Source organism: Melopsittacus undulatus, chromosome 1 (assembly GCF_012275295.1).
Source record: "Melopsittacus undulatus isolate bMelUnd1 chromosome 1, bMelUnd1.mat.Z, whole genome shotgun sequence".
NCBI classification, from domain to species: Eukaryota; Metazoa; Chordata; class Aves; order Psittaciformes; family Psittaculidae; genus Melopsittacus; species Melopsittacus undulatus.
Genome location: NC_047527.1, coordinates 100,206,202 through 100,229,058, shown reverse-complemented (window position 1 = coordinate 100,229,058; position 22,857 = coordinate 100,206,202). Strand labels below are relative to the sequence as shown.

Here is a 22,857-nt window from a genome sequence, read left to right as displayed (position 1 = left end):
GCAAGGAAAGGCATTAAAAAGAACTAAATATATTAAATAAAGCCAGTGCAGGCAGGACGTGGCTGCAGCAACATTATGCAAAGAGCTGGACACATCTGGAAGATGTTACTGCACACAGCAACAGAGGCAGAGTCTAAACAAGTGCAAGACGTTACCACATTTGTGTCTGCAAAAGGGAGTGGTTTGGAAGGGGAGAAGAGCCGGGAAAGCGGGATGAAGATGCAGCAGCATGGGGGCTCTGGGGATGCCCCCAGCCCTGCTGTCACCCTTTGAAGCTGTTATGTTTCTCTGCTGGTAGGGTGGGAGAACAGAATTTATTTGCCCTGGGAATTTTGGATGGCGTCTGCATGAGTGGTGAGGGCAGAAGTGGATCTTGGAAGCTAGCAGTCAGCATCCCAACATTAGGCGCTTCATGGGTCTTCTCCTGCTCTGGTGGAGCCCAGTACCGAGGGGCGTCAGACACGCAGGAGCACCATGAGGGCCCTGTATGTTGCCTCCCTGGACTCTCCCTCCATGTCTGCTCCAGCTTTCCCCCCTCCCAGCTGGTTGCATTGAGCGAAAACCCATCCGCAGCTCAGCATTGGGTTGGTCCAAGCAGAGGAAACAATAATAAACTCCTGCTTTATTCTGGGGGAGTGAGGTAGGGGCTGGCTGTGCCTCACATTCCATGGCTTGAGGAGGCTTTGGCGGATCACACCACGACCACCTACCAGCCCCCCAATCCTAAAACCAAACGTGCCTTAAACACCCGCCCCATCTATCTCTACCTGTAGGGAACACCATTTCTCCAAACAGCAGGATAGCGCTCCAAAAATCCCTTTTCTTAACAAAACCAACCTACCCCACGACTCCCCAAACTGGGATTTTTTGCCCCAGAAGCTTTTGGTGGTTTTCTGGTTTTTTTTGGTGGGGTGCATGTGCCTCAGTTTCCTCCAGTGGGGTACAGAGGATGCTCCCGGGTGTATGTGTATGGAAGGGCTGCTCCCAGCAAGACTTGGCTGTAACCCGGGGTTGGGGTGCTGGGATGATGGGGGGGCTGTCACGCGTGGGGTGAGCGGCAGCGTGTCGGCGTTGTCGTCGGGGCCCTGTCCCTTTAAAGGGGCAGCCGCGGCCCCATCTGATGCGGCGGCTCCAATCAGCGGCCCCGGGGTTCCTGGCAGCCGGAGCCGCCGCCGCTCCGCATTCCTCCGTCTTCCTAAAAGGGGCGAACATGGCGATGGGCAGGATGAGGTGAAGAGGAGAAGGAGGAGGAAAAAGAAAAGGGGGAAAAAAGGAAAACGAGAACAATAAAAAAGAAAAGGAAAAAAGCGGGGGAGAGAAAGGACAAAAAAAAAAAAAAAAGGAAAAAAGAGGAAAACAGGGACGGGGGATGCCAGCAGCGGCGGCGCGGTGATTTCCTTCCCTCCCCCCTCCTCCTCCAAAAGGCAAAAAAAAAAACAAAACAGCAAAAAAGCCAGCCAAAAAAGAAAAAAAAAAGGCAAAAAAACCACCCCGCATCCAACCCAGCAAACCACCCATCCCAACAGTTCTTGTTTTTTCATGGAGAGCAAAAACCCCAGGCAAGCGGAGGAGGACCGGGACTCCTTTGCGCGGAGACCTTTGCATCAAAATGGTAGAGCTTGCACACCCCCCCTTCCCTCCCTCCCTTCCTTCTTTCCTTCCCTTCCCTTTTCCTTGCTTTTTCCTTATTTTCCTCTTCCCCCTCCTCCTTCTTCCCTTCCCCCCCTTCCTCGCGCTCCAGGGGCTTTGCTGACTTTGCAAAGGCCTCCGAAACTTGCCCAAATCCTTGCAAGGGCGGCGGAGGTGGAAACCGGGGGGGGGGGGGTTTGCATGGGCGAGCCGGCGGCATCCTTACGGGGGGGTGGGGAAAGGGACACACGGACACGCGTGGAGGGGCTGGAAGGAGCGGGGGTTAGGATACAAACAGCGCAGCCCATCCATGCAATGGGCCCGGTGCTTCCTTGCAAGCAGCTTTGCTGGGGGGAGAATGGTCTGCATGCCCCCCCCCCCCCCCTTGGCACAGGGTTTGGGGGGGGGGGGGGAAGGTTTTGCATTCGAAAATCGCATTAAAAATGTCGCCGTGTCCCCCGCCATGCACAGGCTGGTTTTGCGGGGGGTGAGGGGATGGGGGGGGGGCTGAGGTTGTTCTCCCCACCCCGGTGTGTTTGGAGAGGTGATGGGGCTGCTGCGAGAGGGTTGAGCAGCGGAGCCAAGCCCACCTCAAGGCCCTTATTCGTGGTCAACGCCGAGGTTTGGGCCGCGTTGGGGGGGCACAGACGGTACTTTAGGGGCCGCCTGGTTGCCCAGGCCGGAGGATATGGGGTTTGCTGGGGCGGGGGGGGGGATATTGGTGCGGGAGCAGCCTCTCGCTTCCTCGGCCTTTTTTGTTCCCCGGATGACTCCTTCATTTTGCTAATTCCTCGTCCCTGTCTGTACCCCGCCTTCCCGGCTTGTTCCTGCCGTGGGCCCCCCTTCCCAAGGGGATCTAGGGGATGCTGGGCTCACCCTGACCCCCCAGAGGAGTGAGGCCCGGGGAAGGCGCAGCATCCCGCCCTGCTCCGGGTTTGCAAAGGCATTTTCCATGAATCCTCCTAAAATACAGTAATAATAACAAGGAAGGGAGGCTGGTTGCACCGGGAGCCTTGCAGCAGTGACCTATTTTAACAGCCGCTGGACTTTTGAGGGGGGTTCGTTTGACTTGCAGAGAGAGGGCCTGAACCGGGAAGATGCACAGGGAAAATCCCTTGGGATGTGCCGTGCCCAGGAACCGCGGTTCCAGGTGCTCTGGTGCCTCCCCCATCCCTAAAAGTGCGGGGTTGTGATTGCCCCAGCGATGGCTCTGTGCCCGTAATAACACCCTGGAGGCGTTCGAGCGGCTCTTCAGACAGGGGAAGAAAGTGCAAGCTTGGAAAAATAGAGCCAGAGCAGGAGGTGATAGCCGGGATGCTGGGATGGAGCTTGGCACTCCCTGGCTCCGATATTGGGGGTAACCAGGGTCCGGTTTGGGTACATGCTGGCTGCACTCGGCCTGCGGAATTCCTGCTGGCATTAATCAGTTTATGAAGCCACCCCTGCATCCCCTCTGGAGGGAGATGCTGATGGACATGGGGAAGCACTGGGGTGGTTTTGGGGAGCGTTTCATGCCTGAGGTGGGAATGGAGATGCCCAGAGCCCACCTGAGCGGGCAGCCCTGCAAGGAAGGAGGTGAAAAGCTGGGAATTAAACCTTTCCTCTGCCCCTGGCTGCAGTAAGAGACAGAGGAAAATTTGCTTCACAGAGCAAAAATCCTCCTTGGAAGGGTGTTAAGGGAATTTTTAAAAATTTATTTTTATTTATTTTCTGGATCTGGGGTTGAAATCATTTGCTGTGTGCAAACATTTTGGCTCTGACCATGGAGTTTCCCTGAGGATGCTGGCTGGGCTAAACACTGTTCCAAGGGCTTTGCTGGGGCATCCGGAGGGTTCCTATCACCGCCTGGCTTGGCTTCAGGACTGAGCTTTGTTCTCCCTGTGAGGAATTAACAGCGTGTTAGGTTATTACCAGGCAAATGCCGGAGTCAGGCGAGATAAACGGCCTTGTGTTTGTGTCTCAGGTCTGGAGGAGAGGCATGTCACCCCCTTCACTAAAATAACCCACTGCTGCCTTTGGAGATGCCTTCTCTGTAAAAGGGAGGGGGAAACCGGCGGTTGCCCATGAATCAGTTAAATATTGGTTATTTTTAAGATGCAGATTTTTCTGCTTAAGGAAAAATAGGAAAAAAACCCTTTTGTGGATGAACTGAATGTGTCAAAACATCAGAGGGTCTTTGAAAGTTTCGGGGGAATTGCTGATTTCCCCATCCTCCCTCCTTGCTTGTGCTGGAGGAGAAAACGGAGGACTCTCCAGCACTGCTGCCTTTAGGCTTTTCAGATGGGGACGTGGCGATGGCCGTGACAAAATGCTCTCCAGGAAGAGCAAGAGCTGAAGTTCTTGTTTTCTTTCCACGTTTGTGTAGTCCTGAGAAAGGGAATCCCCTAAGTCCCCTGTGTGGTTTGCATCTTAGATGTCCCCTGACATCCCATGGGATCTGTGGTCCCTGAAAGGCTGGAGGATGCTGACGGTGAGGGTGAGCTCAGGATCTGTCTCTTTACCAGCTGCCCCTAATTTTTCCTCTCTTATTTCTAAAGGAAACCCATTGCATTGCACTGCTGGAGTAGTGTTTGCAGGGCAGGGCTGGTCCTGTTGGGTTTCCTGTGTGGGGACACCTGAGGACTTGTCCCTCTGTCCTTTTAGGCTGCTGTTCCCTCTTCAGCTGACTTCAGTGCTTCAGCTGCCTATGGTCAGACCTGAGGTGACTTTGGATATGGGGAAGGGCTGGCCATGGTGGTACAGGTGGGATGAGTAGAAGACCTAATTACAATAAACTGTTTTTCTAATTATTATTTTTATTATTATGTCTTTTGCCCAGAGCCAGGGCTGCTGACACCTTTTTCTGGGTTAGAGCCCTGCTCCCTGAGCTGCTGGATTTGTTGGAAGAGCCATGATAAAAATAACCCATTTTAATGCATGTTCATCAAAATCTTGTGTTGGTCAGGAAGGATGACTGGCGGAGAGGAACATGGCTGGTGCTTCACAGAAAGCCCCAGCCAAGGCTGAGTTTAGGATGGAGCTGGGGATAGGGACCATTCATGGGGTCAGTGTGAGGTTTTGGAGAGGATGCTCTAGGATGGAAAGCTGTGCCCAGGGTGCTGGGAGAGGCTCAGCCTTGGACCTCTCTGGCAATTTTGTGGTGTGGAGTTGGGTTTACAGTTTGATGGGAGCTGGATGTGGGCAAACCTTGGAGGTGTCACGTCCCATCTCACTGTTGACCCACCTGGAAGGTTAATGTGGCTCCCCCAGGGATGGGACCATGGTGCTGGGCAGGGGAATGTGCTGTCCAGTGCCAACCTAATTCAGCATGTATTGGAGGAGGCCCTGTGCATTTATCCACCTTGCTTTCCAGGGATCTCAACCTCTTCCTGGCTACTGCCTGGCAGTGTGTATTTGAGGCTGGCTCAGGGACACGATGGCTTCAGACTATGCACAAGCAGCACAATGGCTGCGCCTTTGCACCCGTCCATGCTCCCTGCACTGAGTTTGGGGTCCCTGGGTATCCTATGGGTCGCAGGGGACTCTGTGCACCATCTCCCCCACTGCATCCATCCCCTCCCTTGGTGGCACTGGGGACACCCATAAGGTTGCGAGGGGATGATGCTCACCTCCTCCCTGGCCTTGCCGGCTCACGCCGGGCTGGGCAGCAGTTCGGAGCTGGCCCCTGGCGCAGCCGCTTGGCCGACAGCCCGGCTGGGGAGGTCAGTGTTGGGTTTTGTCCTTGTTTCCTCCCTCTATCTTCCCTCCGCTTGTTTTTCTCGGGCAGGGGAGGGGGGAGACAGTGGTTCTGTGTGCGTGTGTGTGTGTGTCCTGGGATCTTCCACTGCAGCAGTGACTCTGCAGCAGGTCCTGCATCCCCTGGACAGGAGGGCAGCATTGCATCCCAATGTCTGCTCCTGTGCCAGGGTGGTGGCTCGGGGATGTCTCCATCAGCCGGGTGTCACTGGCTGTGCCAGGCGCTGGTGGGGACCCTGTGGCTTGTCTGCCCTGGCTGTGTTCGGTGTTTGTCAGGAGATGCTGGCTCTGCCAAAATCCGGCAGCATCTGTTTGGGGTTTAACCCCAGACCCTGCTATAGGCTTAGTGCAGAGCTTGAATTGCCCACAGAGCTTTTGCACTGCATATTGGGTCTGGCTGCACCCAAAGAAACATCTTTGGGTCTTGACCAAGGGGAAAGGGGTGGGCGGATGGGTGCATCCAGCCCAGTTTTGGTGCCTCTGCTCTCCCTCCAGAGCAGAGTGATCGAGGCTTATCCTGGGCTGGAGATAATGTGGTGCTGGGCTAAAGCCTCAATATTTTTGCAGCAAGGAGGTTGTGCTTGTGCAGAGGATGGGGCTCACCTTCACTCATGTCTGCATGAACACAGGGGTTACTGGGCTGACCTCAGGGCTTGGCAATGAGTCCCTATCACCCTCGGAGGGATGGTGTCCCTGATGCCATCATGGTGGTGGTGGTGGCATCTGCAAGGAGCAACTCTGCAGCATCACCTCACTGGACCAGTTTGGGGATGGGGGGTGACAGCAGGGTTGTCCCGTCTGTCTGTCCTTGCAAAGCACCATTGTAGCTTTGCAGCTCTGTGTGCAAAAGAAAAGAAGGATGGCAGAGAGGCTGGTGGGTTTGGGAAATGAGATAAGAAACCCCTATAAAATAAATAAGAAAGCAGCCAGCCATTAACCCTGAGCAGGCTGCGCTGCTGGGAAGCCAGTGCCCATTCCCAACAGGATGAAGCCTGGTGTTGCTCATCCCACCTCATCCTCCTGTTCTCCTAGTGCTGGAGGTGGCTGTGGCACTTACAAGAAAAGGCCAAATGAATCTTTTCCCTGTTTGCAAGAGTGGCTCCTTGGCTTCATGGGGACAGGGATGGGGGAAAGATTTGTCCCCATTCCCTTGCACTGAGGATGGTCCTGCTGGGCCTGGCACTGCTGCTGGCTTCCCAGGCTGCTCCCTGGAAAAGCATCTTTGAGCTGAAGCCTGTAAATGCTGGATGCTATTAAAAAAGCCCTAGAAAACAAACAAAAGGGAGGGGAATGAGAAAAGCCTGTGAAACATCTGACTGTTCCCCAAGCCAGGCTAATGCTCTTCTTTGCTTATGTAGAGACTAGGAGGTGTTTTTTGGGATGCCCAACACCCTGTAGTGGAACAGGCTTTGGGAGCATCACTGAGCCCCTTCCTCTCACTTCCTTTCCCTGAAGCCTGCACATGGCTCTAATTTGGGCAGCCTCAAGCCTTTTAGAGACAGTATGCAGAGGAAAGTCACCACGTTAGATAGTGTCACCACCACCCCAAAGGACTTGGCCATTCCTGGTCTCTGGGATGGGACCATTCCTTGTGAGTGCCTGGTCCAGCCCCAGCGGCATCCCATCCCAGTGGGCAGGCTGCTGGCGGTGGGCGCTTGGGGCCGTGTCGGCCGGCGCCTCGCCAGGCGGGGCTGTGGCCGAGCTATTGTTTTCCCTTCCTGCTTGTTTTTCCGGACAACCCTCCCCTAATTAAATAAAAACACCCATGCAGAGAAGCAAAAAAACCCCTACCCCCAGCACCGAGCTGTGCCACGGGAGGGCAAAGCACCCATGGGAGAGGCACCCGGGGAGGGCGGCGATAGGCGAGCGAAGCCGTGAAGGTAGGTGATAGGCAAGGGGACAGTGTGCTGGGGTGTGTTTTACATCAGTGCCAAGTTTCCATGCATGGCCATGGTCCAAAAATGGGTGGTTTTGGCGATGTATAATCCAGGCAGTGCTGCTGTTCTGGGGTGGCTTCATGCTGGTGCCTCCTGGTTTTGGGAATTGGGTTTTGGGAGACGCGAGCAGCACATCATCCTTAAAAAAACCCAAACACTATATAGCCTCAAAACTATGGGGGTAAAGGGTGAAGGTTTCATCCAAGGGTCTTGAAAGCAGAGGGCAAATGGCACGGGGATGTGGATTAAAATCAAAAGCATGGGTGTCTTTGGGATTCCTAATGATACAACTTTGTATCACTTGAAATAATCTGTAAAAATAGGGGGTTTTAACATTATTTCTTTCTTTAGCAAAAGTGAAGTTTTGGGATTGAATAGTTTCAGCCAAGCTCTTTCACCCTGCAATGCAGCGGTATTCAAATTGAGGATAGGACACGAGGTTTCTTTGAGGAGCAAGTGCTAATATTGTATTCAGCTACTCATTAAAGCACTTTTCCTTAATGCAGGTTTAATACTGAAGGTCAATGGTAAATGTTTTGGTGGTTGCAGTTGATACGGAAAGGCAGATTGCTGTTTTCCATGGGAGTCTTGGTGGTGAGAAAATTTAAGGAAATCCCTAGATTTTGTGCTGAATGGAAACCAGTTCACAGGCAGCTGGTCTCACGGCCCTGCCCCACTTGAAGCAGGGGCTTGTGGCCACCTAAATGTGCCTTGTATGCCCCCCAAACCCTATCCTTTTGCTAATACAGGAGATAGATTCTTGTGATCCTTGATACTCCAGTGATGAGGGCAATAGACATGGCTATAAATAAATAGAGAGGCTGGTGAATGCCAGAGGTGGCCTGGGGGCCTGCAGATTTGAGTATTTAAATATGTCCAACGTGATCCAACCTACTGCTCATTCACGGGGGTATATTGCTACAGGAGCATTTAGGCATCTGTGAAGAGAAATAGTATTTTATCTTGGTACATTGAGGTAAATCCAGCAGCAGCCCACTTTAAAGGGAGGTGATGAGGTGTTGGTGGGGCTGTTAAGGGAACTGAGGCACGGTAGGGGTTGACGGTGCTGTGCTCAGCTTCATCTCCTGTAGCAGTATTTTCAGTGGCTTTGTCGGAGAAAGGCTGCCCTGGTCCAGTGAGCATGAGCATCTCCTCTGGCCACCATTCCTGTATCACTCCTATCTCTTCTTCACATCCACTGCCATCAGGGCTCAGCTAACTCTGTCCCTTTGTCCCCTCTCACCCTGAGCATCCTCTCCATCCTCCAGCTGGCCTTTTTGGGAGCGGACTTTGGCAGTGCTGCTTGAAAGTACTCTGCAAATAGCGCTGGAGGGCAGCGTTGGGGCAGGGAGGGCTGTCTGGAGGCGCTGCTGTCCCCTTGGCGTGGGGACCTCACAGACACACTGCTTTCGAGTAATTTTTATGGGGTTTCTTGTGATGATGATGCCAGGGCCCTGTCCAGAGTTCATTGAGGGTGGTGAGGGTCAGTCGTTTTAGGGTTTGCTTCAGTTTCATGCACCATTGAACACCCCAAGTCCAGACTCGGGATGGGAATGGTGTCCTGCTCCTGCAGTGGGCTGCTCGTGGGACTAAACCCACCCAGGTGGTGATGGTGGAAAAGAGCAAAACCGCGATTTTATTTTTTCAATAAGTATTTTTAATATGTTCGGGATTAAAAATAAAATAAATATGTATTTAAAATATATGTTTTCCCAGGGGAAGGGTGATGGATTTAACCTTCCCATTAATCCCGATTAATCGGGCTTCTCTGCTCCAGTGCAGCAGCAGGAGCGGGAGCTGCCAAAGGGGTATTTTAGGGCAAGTTGGGGTCTTTCTTGGGATCTCACCCCGGCAGGCGCCTCTCGCCTTGGCTGGGGCTCCGGGCAAGCTCACGAAAAGCATCTGAGAGCAATAAAGAGCAAAAGCCTCCCGCTGACAAGCCCAGGCTGAAGTCACTGACGGGACGCGGCCAAGACACGCATTGTCCTTGCCGCTGCTGGGACTGATTAGAGCCGCCTGGCAAGGCCCGGCTCTGGGTGAGGGATCAGCCCCTTTTGCCAAAAATCCTCGATCCGGAGCAGAACCCAGCTTTTGTTTTCCTGGCTGGGCTGTGCAGAGACGATGCTGCCCGGCGGAACCAATTCCCCCTGCTTTGCATCCATTTCTCCATGGCCGTGACCGTGCTGAGCCCGGGGCATCCTATATGGGGAGTGAGGTGAGATGGATCCCAGGAGGAAAAACCTGAATTCAACTGGGCTTTTTTTGTAGCGCAAGCAAAGCAGGCAAGTCCCTGGCAAAGAGCAGACCTCTCCACTTGAAAGCTTTTGCTGTCCCTTCAGCGCTCAATACATATGATAGCGTTATTTATTTTCCTGTGTGTCTTGGGGGGGCTGAGGCATCCAAGTTCCTCTCGTCAAAATGTCCTTGGCAGTTACAAGCCTCAGAAAATGAGGGGGGTGGAAGTGGCAGATGTTTCAGCTGGGATGCAGCATTTTGTAACAAATATGTACGTAGAGTGTTTATGTATTTATATGTTTACGTGTATTTACAGTGTTTTAATATATATGAAAAATGAATATAAACATAGATATAAAATATATACAGAAATATATATAAGATCCTTTCTCCCTCTTTGCCTTACTCGAGGTTGTTTTTGTTCTGTTTTCCCCCTGGTATGAGTTTGCTTTCTAGGGCCCTCTGGACAATGTGAAGCTGATGACCCCGTTGGTTGGGTGGGTTGGGGTTGGTTGTGGAGCATAAATTCAGTGAAAATGAAGAATTCTGGCAGGGAGGGGGAACGCTTTTAAAAAAATCTTTTTTTGAGAAAACAGAAGAAAACACCCTTTTTTATTATTTAAATGTTTTTGTCTGCGTGTTCTTTCGCCTTTGGCTCACAAAAATAGAAGACAAACAAATTGTGTCTTGCTGGAATTCAGGGGTTGATCAAGAGCTGCCATTTGTTCCAGAAGAAAATTGGAGCTGAGAAACTCTTTCTGGAGTGTAAGGTGTGGGATAAACCTGACAAGTTGAACCCTCCATTTCTGCCACTGTTGTGCACCATGTCCTTGGTCACATCTTGCAATGATGTGGAAATGAGGATGTTAATGTGGCTGGATCCTTCTCCATCCATGAACTGGGTGTTCAGCACAGCAAGGCAAAGTGAAGCAGAGGGTGAAGGGTTATCCCACCTGATTTTAATACAGGGCATGAGATTTAGTGTGTGGGACATCCCTTGTGTTTGGGATGCAGCTGACAAACCCGTCCTGGGGCTCAGTATCCCCAGGAGAGGTGATGGATGTCCGGAGGTGGTTTGCACCATGCAAAATACACGTAAGTGGAATTAAATACCCAGCAAATACAGTCTGAGAAGTGTTGGCAGTCACAGCATTTCCCGGCCTGGGGCTGCTGCTCCCTGATTTGAATTTTTCCAGGTAGTGCCTTTCCCCAGGCAATTTAAAATGGGCATTAAAAAAGCGCATAAATCATCCCAGTGAATCCAGCTAGGGAGTTAGCTGCTGACGTGAGTCAGAGCACACGGTGTAATTCGGGAAATATGAGAGGTTACTGTGTTTTATGTAATTATCTTGTAGAAGTAGGGAGATTTAAAATCCTAATTTCCTTCTATTTAGGGGGTTAAATCTCAGCTGGTGCCTAGAATTGGCTTCCTGCATGGGGCAAATGTCCCCCTGGGGTCTTCACTTGGTTTCGGAGATTGAGGCTTCCTCTCCACTGCATGACATCTCCCCCGCACGAGTGTGGACAGCTGAGCCAGGCTTTGGACCAGGTTGGTGGTGGGGTGGCCATGGTGCCTCCTACCCCAGGCTGAAGGGATGTCAGTAGGTGCTTGTGTGGCCTTGACCTATCCTTTCATTGGGCTTTCTCCTTCTTGATTGAGCCTCTTGGAACCAAGTTGATGGTGGAGCTTCTTGGTTGGTATCTCTGATTTTTGGGATACATGGACAGGGATGGGTGGCACGGCTGGGAGGGTGTTTTCCTGGGGAAAGAGCCCTCTTGAATTATTTTATTTCCTTCCTCCCCACAGCTGATAGTCGAAAAAACGACTGACTACCCTTCAGCTGAGTACTCCCTGGTGGAGGATGTAGCCCTCCACTTCACGTGTTTGATGGACAGACTGAACGAGCAGCGCCTCTTTCAGCCGGACCTGTGCGACGTGGACATTGTGCTGGTGCAGCACAAGAGCATCTTCCCAGCGCACAAGGGGGTCCTGGCAGCCTACAGCCAGTTCTTCCACTCCCTCTTCACCCAGAACAAGCAGCTGCAGCGCGTGGAGCTCTCTCTGGAGGCTCTCACCTCACAGGGCCTGCAGCAGATCCTCAACTTCATCTACACCTCCAAGCTCCTCGTCAACTCCTGCAATGTGCAGGATGTGCTGAACGCGGCCGCCGTGTTGCAGATGAACAACATTGCCTCCTCCTGCCAGGACCTCCTCGACACCCGCTCGCTCAGCCTGGCCACTGACATGGCCCTGCCTGCTGAGAGCTGCGCCGGACCCCCCCCCTACTACTGTGAGATCAAGCAGGAGGTGGATGCCCCTCATCCCAAGATCTATGCCCGGGAGGGCAATGACCCCTATTCAGTGCGGGTGGAAGATGGCACGGGTGGTGGGACACTCCCTCCTGGTCCAGCCAAGCAGTACTACAAGGAGGAGAAGGATGGTGGTCCAGGTGCTGTCTGTAAGATGGAGGGTGAGGAGTCGGAGGAGGACCTGGACAGCCAGGGCTCGTACAACCGGGAACAGATAATTGTGGAGGTGAACCTCAACAACCAGACCCTCAATGTCTCCAAGGGCACGGAGGGGAAGGGAGCTGCCAGTGAGGCATCTGTGATGGGGAGGCCTGATGGTGATGGGCGAGACACGGAGGAGGATGGGGAGGAGGAGAATGAGGAAGGGGAGGAAGAGGAGGAAGAAGAGGAGGATGCGGAGGTGGGTGAAGAGGAGGAGGAGGAGCACAGTGAGGAGGAAGACTTGGAGGACACGACGGAAGAAGAGGATGATGACGATGATGGTGAAGATGCGTCAGAATTGAAAAGGGAAAAGTGTGGGCAGCCCCGCAGAGGCAGCCGGGCCTCCAAAGCCACCAAACCTGCCATGGCAACCAGGTCCCAGGAGGTGGCCAAGGTGGAAGAGGAGGAGGAGGAGGAGGAGGAAGAAGGGCAACGAGGGAGGAAGAGGAAAAAGGAACAGGATAGTTTGGGCCAGAAGGTGAAGCTGGAGGAGAAACAGCACTACCCATGCAAGAAGTGCCCCCGGGTCTTCAACAACCGCTGGTACCTGGAGAAGCACATGAACGTCACGCACAGCCGCATGCAGATCTGCGACAAGTGTGGCAAGCGCTTCCTGCTTGAGAGCGAGCTGCTGCTGCACCACCAGACTGACTGCGAGAAGAACATCCAGGTGAGCCAGCCCCGGGGATGTCCCGACAGGGGATGGACATCCCACCAAGGGGAGAACATCCACCATGGGGTGGAGCATCCCACCAGGGATGGACATCCCACCAAGGTTGGGGCATCCCACCATGATGGGACGTTCCAGTGTGGGAGGGACATCCCATCCAGTTACACTGTGGCTCATGCTCTAATATTTTTGATGTGGTTGGCACATGGCAGATGGGAGGGAACCTCATTTCACCCCTGTGACTTGTATTCAGGCTCAGGAGAGTCCCATGGTGGTGTGGGATGTGAGGGTTTGTGCCAGAGGACTGTGGCTTCCCCTTGTCTGACTGGGTGGAAGCATGGAGTAATTTTTGAGGAGTGATTTTCCTTTGAGTTTATTTAGTTAATCTGGATAAAACACTGCGAGCCCCTGATGGAGACACACTCCAGCTGCTCCCACCCAGGCTGAAACCAATTTAGCTTAATTCAAAGATTTGCTGACACAAGTTAAAATGGTTTTAATCTGCCTTTTGTGCTCTTTAGCTTGCGTATTTGCGAATTTACGGATGCATTTGACATCCATGCAGGGCTTGAGCTTGGTGTGTCTTTCACCTAATGCTAACAAGATTGTGTGTTTGCAGACTGACTCCGTTAAATCACTGCTATTTGGGAGGGATAGGTAGGCATCCCATCAGAGCAGCAAACGTGTGTTCCTGCAGACCCCTCCAACCCATCCCCTAATCCCTGACGAGCTGTTTTGTGTGCTGTTGCTGCTATTAATTAAAAAATACCAACTTCTGGAGAGCTTTGCTCATCATCCTTCCACCACCAGCCACATTTTAAATGATCTTAAAGCAATGCTAGGTGATGGTAACACAACCCAGGGCACCCGGAGCCCTTTGCTGATGGTACTGCAAATAAAAGGGGAATGAAGCGGATCTCAATGTTAGGGTGTGTGTGGAACATGGAGACAGGAGCGGTCTTGGCTCAAGTGGGTGAAGGAGCTGCTGCCTGCACTGATGCTTTGACCCTGAAAACCTCACAGTGCTGGGATTGCTTTTTTTGGATGCTTTTTTCCAGAATGGATGAGTGCAGCTCCGACACCTGCATCATGGTGGCTGTTTCAGAGCCTGTCATAGCCTGTGCAATTAAAGTGAGTTTTCCCAGCACGTTTCTTCAGCCTCATCAGCTTTCCTGATGGGTAACATGGGGCTGTCGCTTTATTGGTTCCCTCCCCCCTGCTTTTTATCCTTTCTCCAGATCATTTCTGAATAGGATGAACCACAACTGACCGTGTAGTGACCTCTTTCTGCAGAAAATGGGGATCATTACCTCTTACTTAGTTGAGCATTTTTAATTTTACAAATAGCCAAAGTCACTCCAGTTGCTCTGATAATACTGAATAATTTCATCAGTATAACCCGGAATTATAGCTGGATGGAAAAGGGATTTTTTTTCAACTCTATACCTGTAATGGACAGTCTTTATCTCTTGTTTTTTAACCAGACCTGTGGAGGGACCATCCCTCTTATCCCATTCAAGTCTGCTGCTTTATTTCCCTGTTTTGTCCCCATATTTCATCCATAATGCTTTAGGTGTTAGTCTTCATCCTGTGATGGTTTCCCATCACTGTCCACTGGCCTGCAGACAACGTAATAGGCATCCTGCCTCCACCGCCTGAAAACTGATTTGTCCATTGCTCAATTGGTTGTTTCTCATACTCTTTGACCAGCTTCAGTATGGTTTTACTCTTAACCTGCAATAATTTATCTACCCATTTTTCCCCCCCTCATTCGGATGGAACTTCCACATTTTCAGGTGATGCTTTCTTATGGTAACTGAAGGCAGAGCTCAGCCCTCCAGGGTCCTTGGTCCCAGCCTGGGGGCTTTCCTACATCTGCTGTTTTCCTTCTGCCTTTAATTTTAGAATTCCCCTGCAGCCTTTTTCATTTTAAGTGCAGAAAATGGTTATTGATGTGTCTTTGATATCAGGCTCTGGTCCTGAATTTGTCCTGAAATGTCTCTTACAGCAGAGATAAAGCTGTTCGTATCTGTGGAAATATATACTTAGAAACAGTAAAACTCAGAGGACTACTCATGACAAGGTGAAGATGATGGATGTTGGAATGCCTGTGTGACCCTAATTTTATCTCTTGGGTGCCTAAATAGAAATATATATGGAGAGATACTGTGACTACATGGCATAATGGGATATTTTCCATGGTATCACAGCCTCATTTGGTACAAAATCTGGTTGAAGCCCATCAACAAGCATCTGTTCCTCTGAGTAGGAGGAGAAGCCAGAGGAATCCCTTCCCAGGGTTACTGGTACCACTCAGCTGTGCTGTTGTGAGATGCCTCCAAGGCATGAATTACTTTCTTAACACATTTGTGAGGAGGAGGGATGGTTTTATCCTTGTTAACCAAGAGGAAGATGAGTCATGGAGAGATGAAGATCAAAGAGTTGACCCTTGGAGGAAAGAGAGACCCTTGGTGCCTGTCAGGGTCCTCAGCCCCATGCTGCCTGCCATCCCAGTACTCCAACAATGGTCTCCTGTGTGGACCTTGCTCTCCATTGTTTCCCTGGGCACTGAACTGATCTCACATGCTTCAAACTGATCTCATGCCACAGCTGGAACTTTTCCTGGGATCTTTCAGAGAAACACCAAACTTGTCGGAACTGGAGCAAATCTCTGCCATAAGTTCTTGGGGGAGGCTTTGCATGTCATGTTGTTCTGCTTGTGCTGATGGACTGGTTTTGGGGTCCATTTGGGTATGTTTGGAAAACTCATTTGGTGGTAAAACATCTCTAATACCTGCTGAAGTTGTGCTCCCTGGCTTGGGCTTCTTCTTGTTCTTGTATTCTTTGCAGCCTTCTAATGCACAGAGGGTTGTGTTTTGTTTTTTTATGTAATAGCATCGTTGTGTGAAAGAATTCAATCCGCAGCTGGGAATAGAACCTTGGTGGGTGAGCTGCTGTTTATGCAAGTCCTAATTCAGCCATTGGTGGAGATGCCGTGTCCTTCCCTGAAAAGTCACTTGTTCCATCCTCACAGAAATCTGACTTTTGGAGGTTTTTAAGTGACAAGGTCTGTAGCGGACTTGCTGGTCACTATGATTTCTGATGTCTTAGCTGTAGATTTCCTAGTGATGTTCCCTTTCACTGGATTAAGCTGATAGCCTATTAAGATGGAAATGCTGGTGGTCTCTGGGCACATTCCCCTGCTTCCTTACCCATCCCCTCTCTCCTTGCAGTGTGTGACATGCGGGAAGGGGTTCAAGAAGCTCTGGTCCCTCCATGAGCACAACAAGATTGTTCACGGCTATGCCGAGAAGAAGTTCTCCTGCGAGATCTGCGAGAAGAAGTTCTACACCATGGCCCATGTGCGCAAACACATGGTTGGTGAGTGCAGGAGGCACCGGTGCCACAGGGGACCTTGTTAGGGGTGTTCCTCCATCGTTTTGGCAATGAAGGGTGGTTTTTTGTTGCTGTTGTCTTGGGAGTTTAGGGCTGGACTTACTCTTGGGTGAGCTTTCTCATGTTAATGCAGAGGCCTTGAAATTTGGCCCAGTATTTAATGCTGAATGTATGTCTGCTCAGTGCTCGTGTGGAGCAGTCAGGCATGGTGCTGGGAAATCACATTTGTTTTACTTAACCAGAAAAAAGACCTCAGAAGTGATCAAAGGTTCATCCTTCCAGACCTCACCAGAGCCAGGCTTTGAAAAGCAAATTGCACATGACAATGGTGGTTGGGTCCCTGGGGCTTGCAGGCACCAAAGAGGTACAAAAAAGGGGTCTTGGCAAACAATGTAGGAAGCACCTGAAGTGTTGCTGCTGTTTATATTCCCAAGATGGCATTGGATTTGCTGGGATTGGGCACTGGTGTTGGGAATGGCAGATGGGACTTGGGGAGAGTGATGCTCTGAGTGCAAGGAGGACTTCTGACACTGCTCTTCTCCACTTCAGCTCACACCAAGGACATGCCATTCACCTGTGAGACCTGTGGGAAGTCCTTCAAGCGCAGCATGTCCCTCAAGGTCCATTCACTCCAGCACTCCGGGGAAAAGCCTTTTAAATGTGAGGTAAGGTCCTGTGTGTCTCCTCACCCTGCATCTTCTCAAACAAGGACAAAGCCACTGATCTGGGGAAAAATCATCCACTTTTTGGAGCTCCCCCCATGCTTTGTGCCAGTACAGCTGTAGGGATGCTCCCATGCTCTTCCAGACTTTGCATCGCCTCCTGGTTTGAGGGTCCTACCAACCTCATGATGAAACTAGACGACACCATGATCTGTCCCTCCAGCGCCTGAATTTTGCATCCAACCCCATGCCCATCCAGCCTGAACACCTAGATGGGTATATCCTAAAAAGCCATTTATTTGGGTTCTTTTTGGGGGAAAAAAAGTGATTTCTTGCACTATTTCAACATGCTGGCGATTTGGGGGGAATGTGGGGATGTTCTGGGTGCTCATCAAAACTCATCCCCTTCTCACTTTGCAGAACTGCAATGAACGCTTCCAGTACAAGTACCAGCTGCGCTCCCACATGAGCATCCACATCGGCCACAAGCAGTTCATGTGTCAGTGGTGTGGCAAGGACTTCAACATGAAGCAGTACTTTGATGAGCACATGAAGACACACACAGGTGAGAGCTCCCTGGTTTGCCCACAGCCCCTGTAGGCATGCACCTTGGGGAAAGGCAGTGGAATGGGGTAGCATCTTTGGGTGGATGGCAGGATGGGGTTTTGGCAGGTGACAGCCCAGACACCAGGGAACAGCAGCTTCTCATCTGTCTTCCCCCACCCTTAGGTGAGAAGCCCTACATCTGTGAGATCTGTGGGAAGAGCTTCACCAGCCGCCCCAACATGAAGCGGCATCGCCGGACCCACACGGGCGAGAAGCCGTACCCCTGTGATGTCTGTGGCCAGCGCTTCCGCTTCTCCAACATGCTGAAAGCTCACAAGGAGAAATGCTTCCGCGTCAGCAACCCCTTGGCTTCGGACACGGCCGTCCCCCAACCTGCCACCAGCCCTGCTCCGTTGCCTCCTGGCCCTGGAGTCTCCCCCCTGCCCCTGCCACTGCTCCATCCCCTTCCACAGAGCCTCCCTCCTCCTCCTCACCTACCGCCACCCCCTCCCCTGTTTCCTGCGGGCAGGGTAAATTCAAACAACAACTAGGTGCCCCCATTCCGGCCATGCGCCTGCACAGACTGCTCAGCCCTTTGGGAACGCCTCCCCCCAGGGGAGCCAAGGCTTTGCTTGCTCTCTACCCCTTTTCCTCCTCATTTTGGGGTTGTTTTGGTATGTTTTTCCTTTTTCTCACCCGTCATTCTCCACAGAGAGGGGGAGCAGGAGGAAGCCCCCCGCACCGAGGAGCGTGGGTGTTGGCGGGGGGAGCTGCCATCCGTCCGTAAGGGTGTAGGTAAAAGGCGTTGCTTTCTGTTACATCTTCCCATGCATCAGCTTCATCTTCAGCCAGGATGCTGGTGGTGCTTGGAGGAGCAGGATGCTGTGCCATCCGGGGTTGTGCTCACCGGTGGTGCACACCCGCTTGCTAGCTGAAGGAATGCCTGCCGGTGCTTCGATATTTATAATAAGCCGAAATCTAGTTAGTGGTGCTTGAATCCCTGTACTGTAAAGCTGGTCTTTCAATCCAGGCTCTTTTCCCAAGAGGCTGAGAGGTGAGCACCACAGAAGAGCCCCCGCCAGCCCTGTCTGCCAGCCCCGGTGGCCCGCGGCGGGTGAGCAGATGTCCCTGTTGGAAAGCTGTCAGCCTGCTCTCATTAGCAGCCCTGGCCACGTCTTCCTTCCCTTTGACAGGTTTTCCTCCTAGGTAGGCAAAAGCACAAACATCAGCGTTGCATCTTGGGGCATCGGCAGCTCACTGCCGGCTCACTTTTGGAGTGCCCTAAGGGAGTCGGTCTCTGGTGTGCCCTTTCTGTTAATCCCAGCAGGAGCTGGGCTCCTGGGGATGCTCTGGAGTTGGAAAATGTCCCTGGGAGAGCTCAGATGGCCCTGGGACCAGTGGGAATGTAGTCTGGGATAGTGAAGAAGGATGCTGCCTTTTCTCAGCAGAATCGGCCCAGAATAGTGCCTTAACAATTTGAATAAACCCCTGTCTGATGGGTGAGCTCCAGGCTAGGTCCCATTGCAAGGTTCAGAGCTAAAGCCAGACCGCATTCAGCCTGATGATGATCTCTTGTCCTCCAATTCATTGCTGTGTTGCTCTCCCAAGCTTTGTCACTCCCTTTGGGGTTGTCATCTGTTTCGCTGCCCTGGCTTGAGGGGACCAGTGAGGGCTGTGTTTGATTTGGTGATGTCCCACGCTATTGGTTAGCACTTCTTTGGCCATGTTGTGTTTGTTGAAGCTGAGTTGGTCTTTGGTTTCACTTCAGGCAGGCTTCATGCTGGTGGTAGAGAATAGGAAGCTTTGCTGTTAAGTTTTTGTTGGTCCAAGCTGGGTATCGCTGCTGTGCTCTGCATCAGGGAGTCATGCACTGGTCTGTCCATGTCTGTGTGGTCTTTCTTCCTGGGGAAATGTCCCCATTGGAGACGGGGAGAGCTGGGACTACTACAGGGGCTGCAGAGCATGCAGCATGGGCAGAGAGATGCTGGCCAAGAGGTAGTGTGCATAGCAGTTGATGTCTTGCTGTCAAGGCCAGCGCTGGTGGATGCATGTGGTCAGGTCATGGAGGAAGTCGTGAGCTATTGGTAGGAAATAAGGAAGAGAGGACCTTGAATAGGCTACAGGAGCCCTTTCTTATTTGCATCTTGTTCTGGGTGACAGCAAGGTGCTGGGCACAGTGGGCACAGGCCACATCTGTCCCTGCAAGAAATCTTGGTGCTTTGTCTCCTGGACTAAATCAGCAAAATGCTTGGGCAGCATTGAGGCTGTCCCTGCAGAGGTGAGAGGATTCAGCCATGTGCTCAGGGGCTTTGCTGAATGGGAACATTCAGGAACATTGCCCTGATAGGGACAGAACAGGGGAGCATCTGCTGTTGTCCTGACTGCTCTTTGACAGAATGGGTTAGGTGACTATTGCTCCCTCCTGCTGAGTGGTGCTCCCCTGTGCCTGATGTCTACAGAAGGCTGGCTGCTCTTGTAGGTGTTAGCATTTTGGAGCAACAAATCACTTTGCATCTTCATGTTGGCTGGGATCCTGTGGACTCCCAACATTGCAGTCAGTGCCAGTGGGCTCACTCATCTCCATCTGCTTTGAGCAAATGGAGGTTGCTGTGACAGAGCTGCCTTGCCATATTGACCTTCTCAGATGGGTACCAAAGGCTTCTTTGCTCTCCTTCCTCCATGACCCTGGGGCTTATTAGGATGGCACAAAGCCTTCTCAAACATACACCCATGAGGGTGGTCTTGGGGCCATTGGCTTTCTGAAGGGACCATGATCTGGAAGGGAAGATGATTGTTTTAGAGAAGCATTCAGTGATATCCTTGGATGTGTTGGAGGGCCTCAGTAGAGTGTCCATGCTGTCTTCTCCTCCACTGCCTCCCAGATCACATCCCCTAGGACTCCCTTGTGCTTCTTACCTGTCACACTCAGCCTTGAGATGGGATAGGAGCACTGCACCCCAAGGAGGGCTGACCTTGCCTGTATGGTCTTTGTGGGGGACTGCATCAGCCTACCTGGCTGGTAGACTTCTGCCCCGAAGTAAACACCAACATTTGCTCCCTTGTACCTCTCACCTGGAGGTGGCTTTCCCTGTCCCAGTTTGTCCTCTCCCAGTGAGGACCTGTCCCACTTGGATGTCACTGTGAGATGAGAGCACCTTGTTGAGGCTAGAAGCCCAGCAGAAAGCCCAGTGACTGATCCCATCTGAGTCTGATCCCCTTCAAGAGCCTGCTCATAGAGCCACTTGGAGACGTCGAGATGTGACCATGCACACAGCACTTTGGAGAACCAGATCCCTGCTGCTCCTTCCCTTCTCCAGGGCTTGGGCAGTTCCCAGGAGTCCTACATGGCCTCTGAGCCCTTTTGTCTACACCCTTACTCTGCCCCAGTGTGTCTCTTCATGTCTGGTTTTCGTTGATGTACTAAGAGCTCAAAATGAGTCAGTCCCGCATCTATCCCGGTTGGCCCTGTTGGCACCCATTGGGTTAGACAGGGCGGGACGTGGGGGAGTTGGGTCTGTTGTTTTCAAGCTTTTTATGGCTTATTTTATTTTTTTTTCTTTTTTTTTTTTTAAACTCTTGCACCTTAATCTCTCACATCCCTTCTTCCACAGACTGCGAGGGTGGAGAGGGGCTTGATTTCCATTACGCAGTTCATGAATACGCCGCAACACAGTGCTCAATTGACAACTCTGCCCATGCATCTAACCCCAGACCTGTCTGGGTTTGAAATTCCCCCTTCTGCTTTCATTTGAACTCTGGGAAGGGAGGGAGTCGGGGGGGGGGGTGGGGGGTTGTTTTTTGGTTTATCTATCCCAGGAGCCTGGTAGCACAGACCAGTTAGCCTCATGGTGCCCATGAGGCACAGCTGGCCCTTTGGACCACAGCCATAACCCCAGTGCGGTGGGAAGGTGGTGATGGATGGACAGCCGGCAAGTGGGAACGGCTGTGACAGTGCAATAGAAACGAGCATCCGCTGCTAGACAACTCCACTGATTAAACTCTTGGTTTGCCTGAAGTCGAGAGGGAAGGATGGACAGACAGACGCTCTTTGTTCACATGGACGGAGAGAGCTTCCCCACACATGGCCCTGCCTAGTGACGTGTAACCATGGTGGGAACTGAGTCGAACTTGCAAAGGAAGAAAATAATAATTAAAATAAAAGGAAAACAAACAAAAAAAAGGAATAAGAACAACCTCAGTAGCATGGAACTTGAAGGAAATGAATGAAACCCCAAGCACTTGCCTCAAAACTAATTTCTCATGCCTGGTGTTTGGCTCTATTATTTTACAGCATTCAGTATCGGTTGCCCAAACATGCCAAGTTATGAGTGTATCAGTGGCTCTACTAGTGTGAACAAACTAAATGAAGCACTTTATTCTGTATAGATAAGGGAAGGTGGGGAGGGGAAGCTTGGATGCTTTTCGGAAGCGTCTTAAGTAATGTTCTAGGAAATGTATTATTATTACTTTTTTTTTTTAATGACCATGTGTAATCAATATATGTTTATCTTTAACTCCAAGTACAGCAGTTACTCTCTTTGGGATTGTGTGATGAGGGGGAGGCTGAGATGGTTGGGTTAGTCCATCAACATGGGGCCAACTGGGGCAAGTCATTGCCTACTGCTGGATCGGGCATTGACAGCCCCATTGGCCAATGTCCGGGAGGTCCCAGGAAGTGCATCAAAACTGTCTTCCAGGGCACAGCTCACAGTCAGCCATGGCACCGAGGGCCCAATCTGCATCCCCATCCCGAGCCATCTTCTGCCTTGGGTGCTGGGGCTGCTCTCTGGGCCACCCATGGGCAAGATGAGTCATGGTAGGGTAGGCTGTTTCCGGTTGTCCCTAGAGGCCACGTCCTTGGCCATGCTTTTGGCCTCTCACCCAGGCATGTCAGCCCTGACAGTGGTGAGAGGTCAGAAATGGGCCTTTCCACTGCGTTCTCCCAGTCTGGAAGTGTTATGACTGTTACCAAAGAGGTTGCAAGTGGAAGGACTGAATCAATAAACAATTTGTCTTTTATAAAAGAAAAAGTAGAGCTCCACCACTTTCTTTGTTACCTTAATTTTTATGTTTGGTTTGATTTTAAAGGCCCTTTGCAGGCAGTTGTGTGAGTTGTCAGCCAGGCAGGACAGGCATGTTGACTGTTGCTGTTGCTTCCTCTGTATAGACTTTGTGTTGGGTTTGATGTGTGTGTGTATGTGTGAGACAATTAAGCTGTTGTTGGGCAGATAAAACAGCTTTCCAGGAGATGGTGATGAGTGAATAGAGGAAGGGGCTCGGTGTTTACAGCCCGGGGGGACATTAGGGAGGGTGGTGGCTGATCTGGGTCCTACTAGCCCCAAGAGGTTTGGGTGAGTTACAAGCTGCGTCTTTCGGAGCTCCTCTATAGGCAGTTCAGAAACCAAGGAGCCCAGCCAAAAGCACCCAGTGCCTTTATTGATTTAAAATGGAGTGGTGGGAACCTTGCCAGTTAATATCAGCCCTGATATTGGGAAGGTAATAGAAGGAGAGATGATTTTTCCCACCCTTGGGATGC

At 51.5% G+C, this 22,857-nt stretch overlaps 1 protein-coding gene across 3 annotated transcripts; it reads left to right on the top strand.

The window, feature by feature from the left end:
• The first annotated feature begins 1,435 nt into the window (after positions 1 to 1,435).
• Positions 1,436 to 21,075, top strand: ZBTB47 (zinc finger and BTB domain containing 47). 3 transcript variants are annotated; one of them, XM_034066274.1, is made up of 6 exons: positions 1,436 to 1,612; positions 11,344 to 12,717; positions 15,951 to 16,098; positions 16,663 to 16,778; positions 17,196 to 17,340; positions 17,505 to 17,872. In XM_034066274.1, the coding sequence occupies exons 1-6, from the start codon at positions 1,610 to 1,612 to the stop codon at positions 17,870 to 17,872; spliced, it is 2,154 nt and encodes a 717-aa protein (XP_033922165.1). In that variant the 5' UTR covers positions 1,436 to 1,609. The 3 variants fall into 3 exon arrangements, with proteins under 3 accessions (XP_033922165.1, XP_033922159.1, XP_005155230.3); XM_034066268.1 differs by lacking the exon at positions 1,436 to 1,612 and adding an exon at positions 4,245 to 4,371 and having other exon boundaries at positions 17,505 to 21,075; XM_005155173.3 differs by lacking the exon at positions 1,436 to 1,612 and adding an exon at positions 9,392 to 9,516.
• The last annotated feature ends 1,782 nt before the right edge of the window (positions 21,076 to 22,857 follow it).

Coding starts and splice junctions, on each gene's coding strand:
- ZBTB47 (XM_034066268.1), top strand. Junction 12,718..15,950: donor ACTGCGAGAAGAACATCCAG/GTGAGCCAGCCC, acceptor CTCTCCTTGCAG/TGTGTGACATGCGGGAAGGG. Junction 16,779..17,195: donor AAAAGCCTTTTAAATGTGAG/GTAAGGTCCTGT, acceptor CTCACTTTGCAG/AACTGCAATGAACGCTTCCA.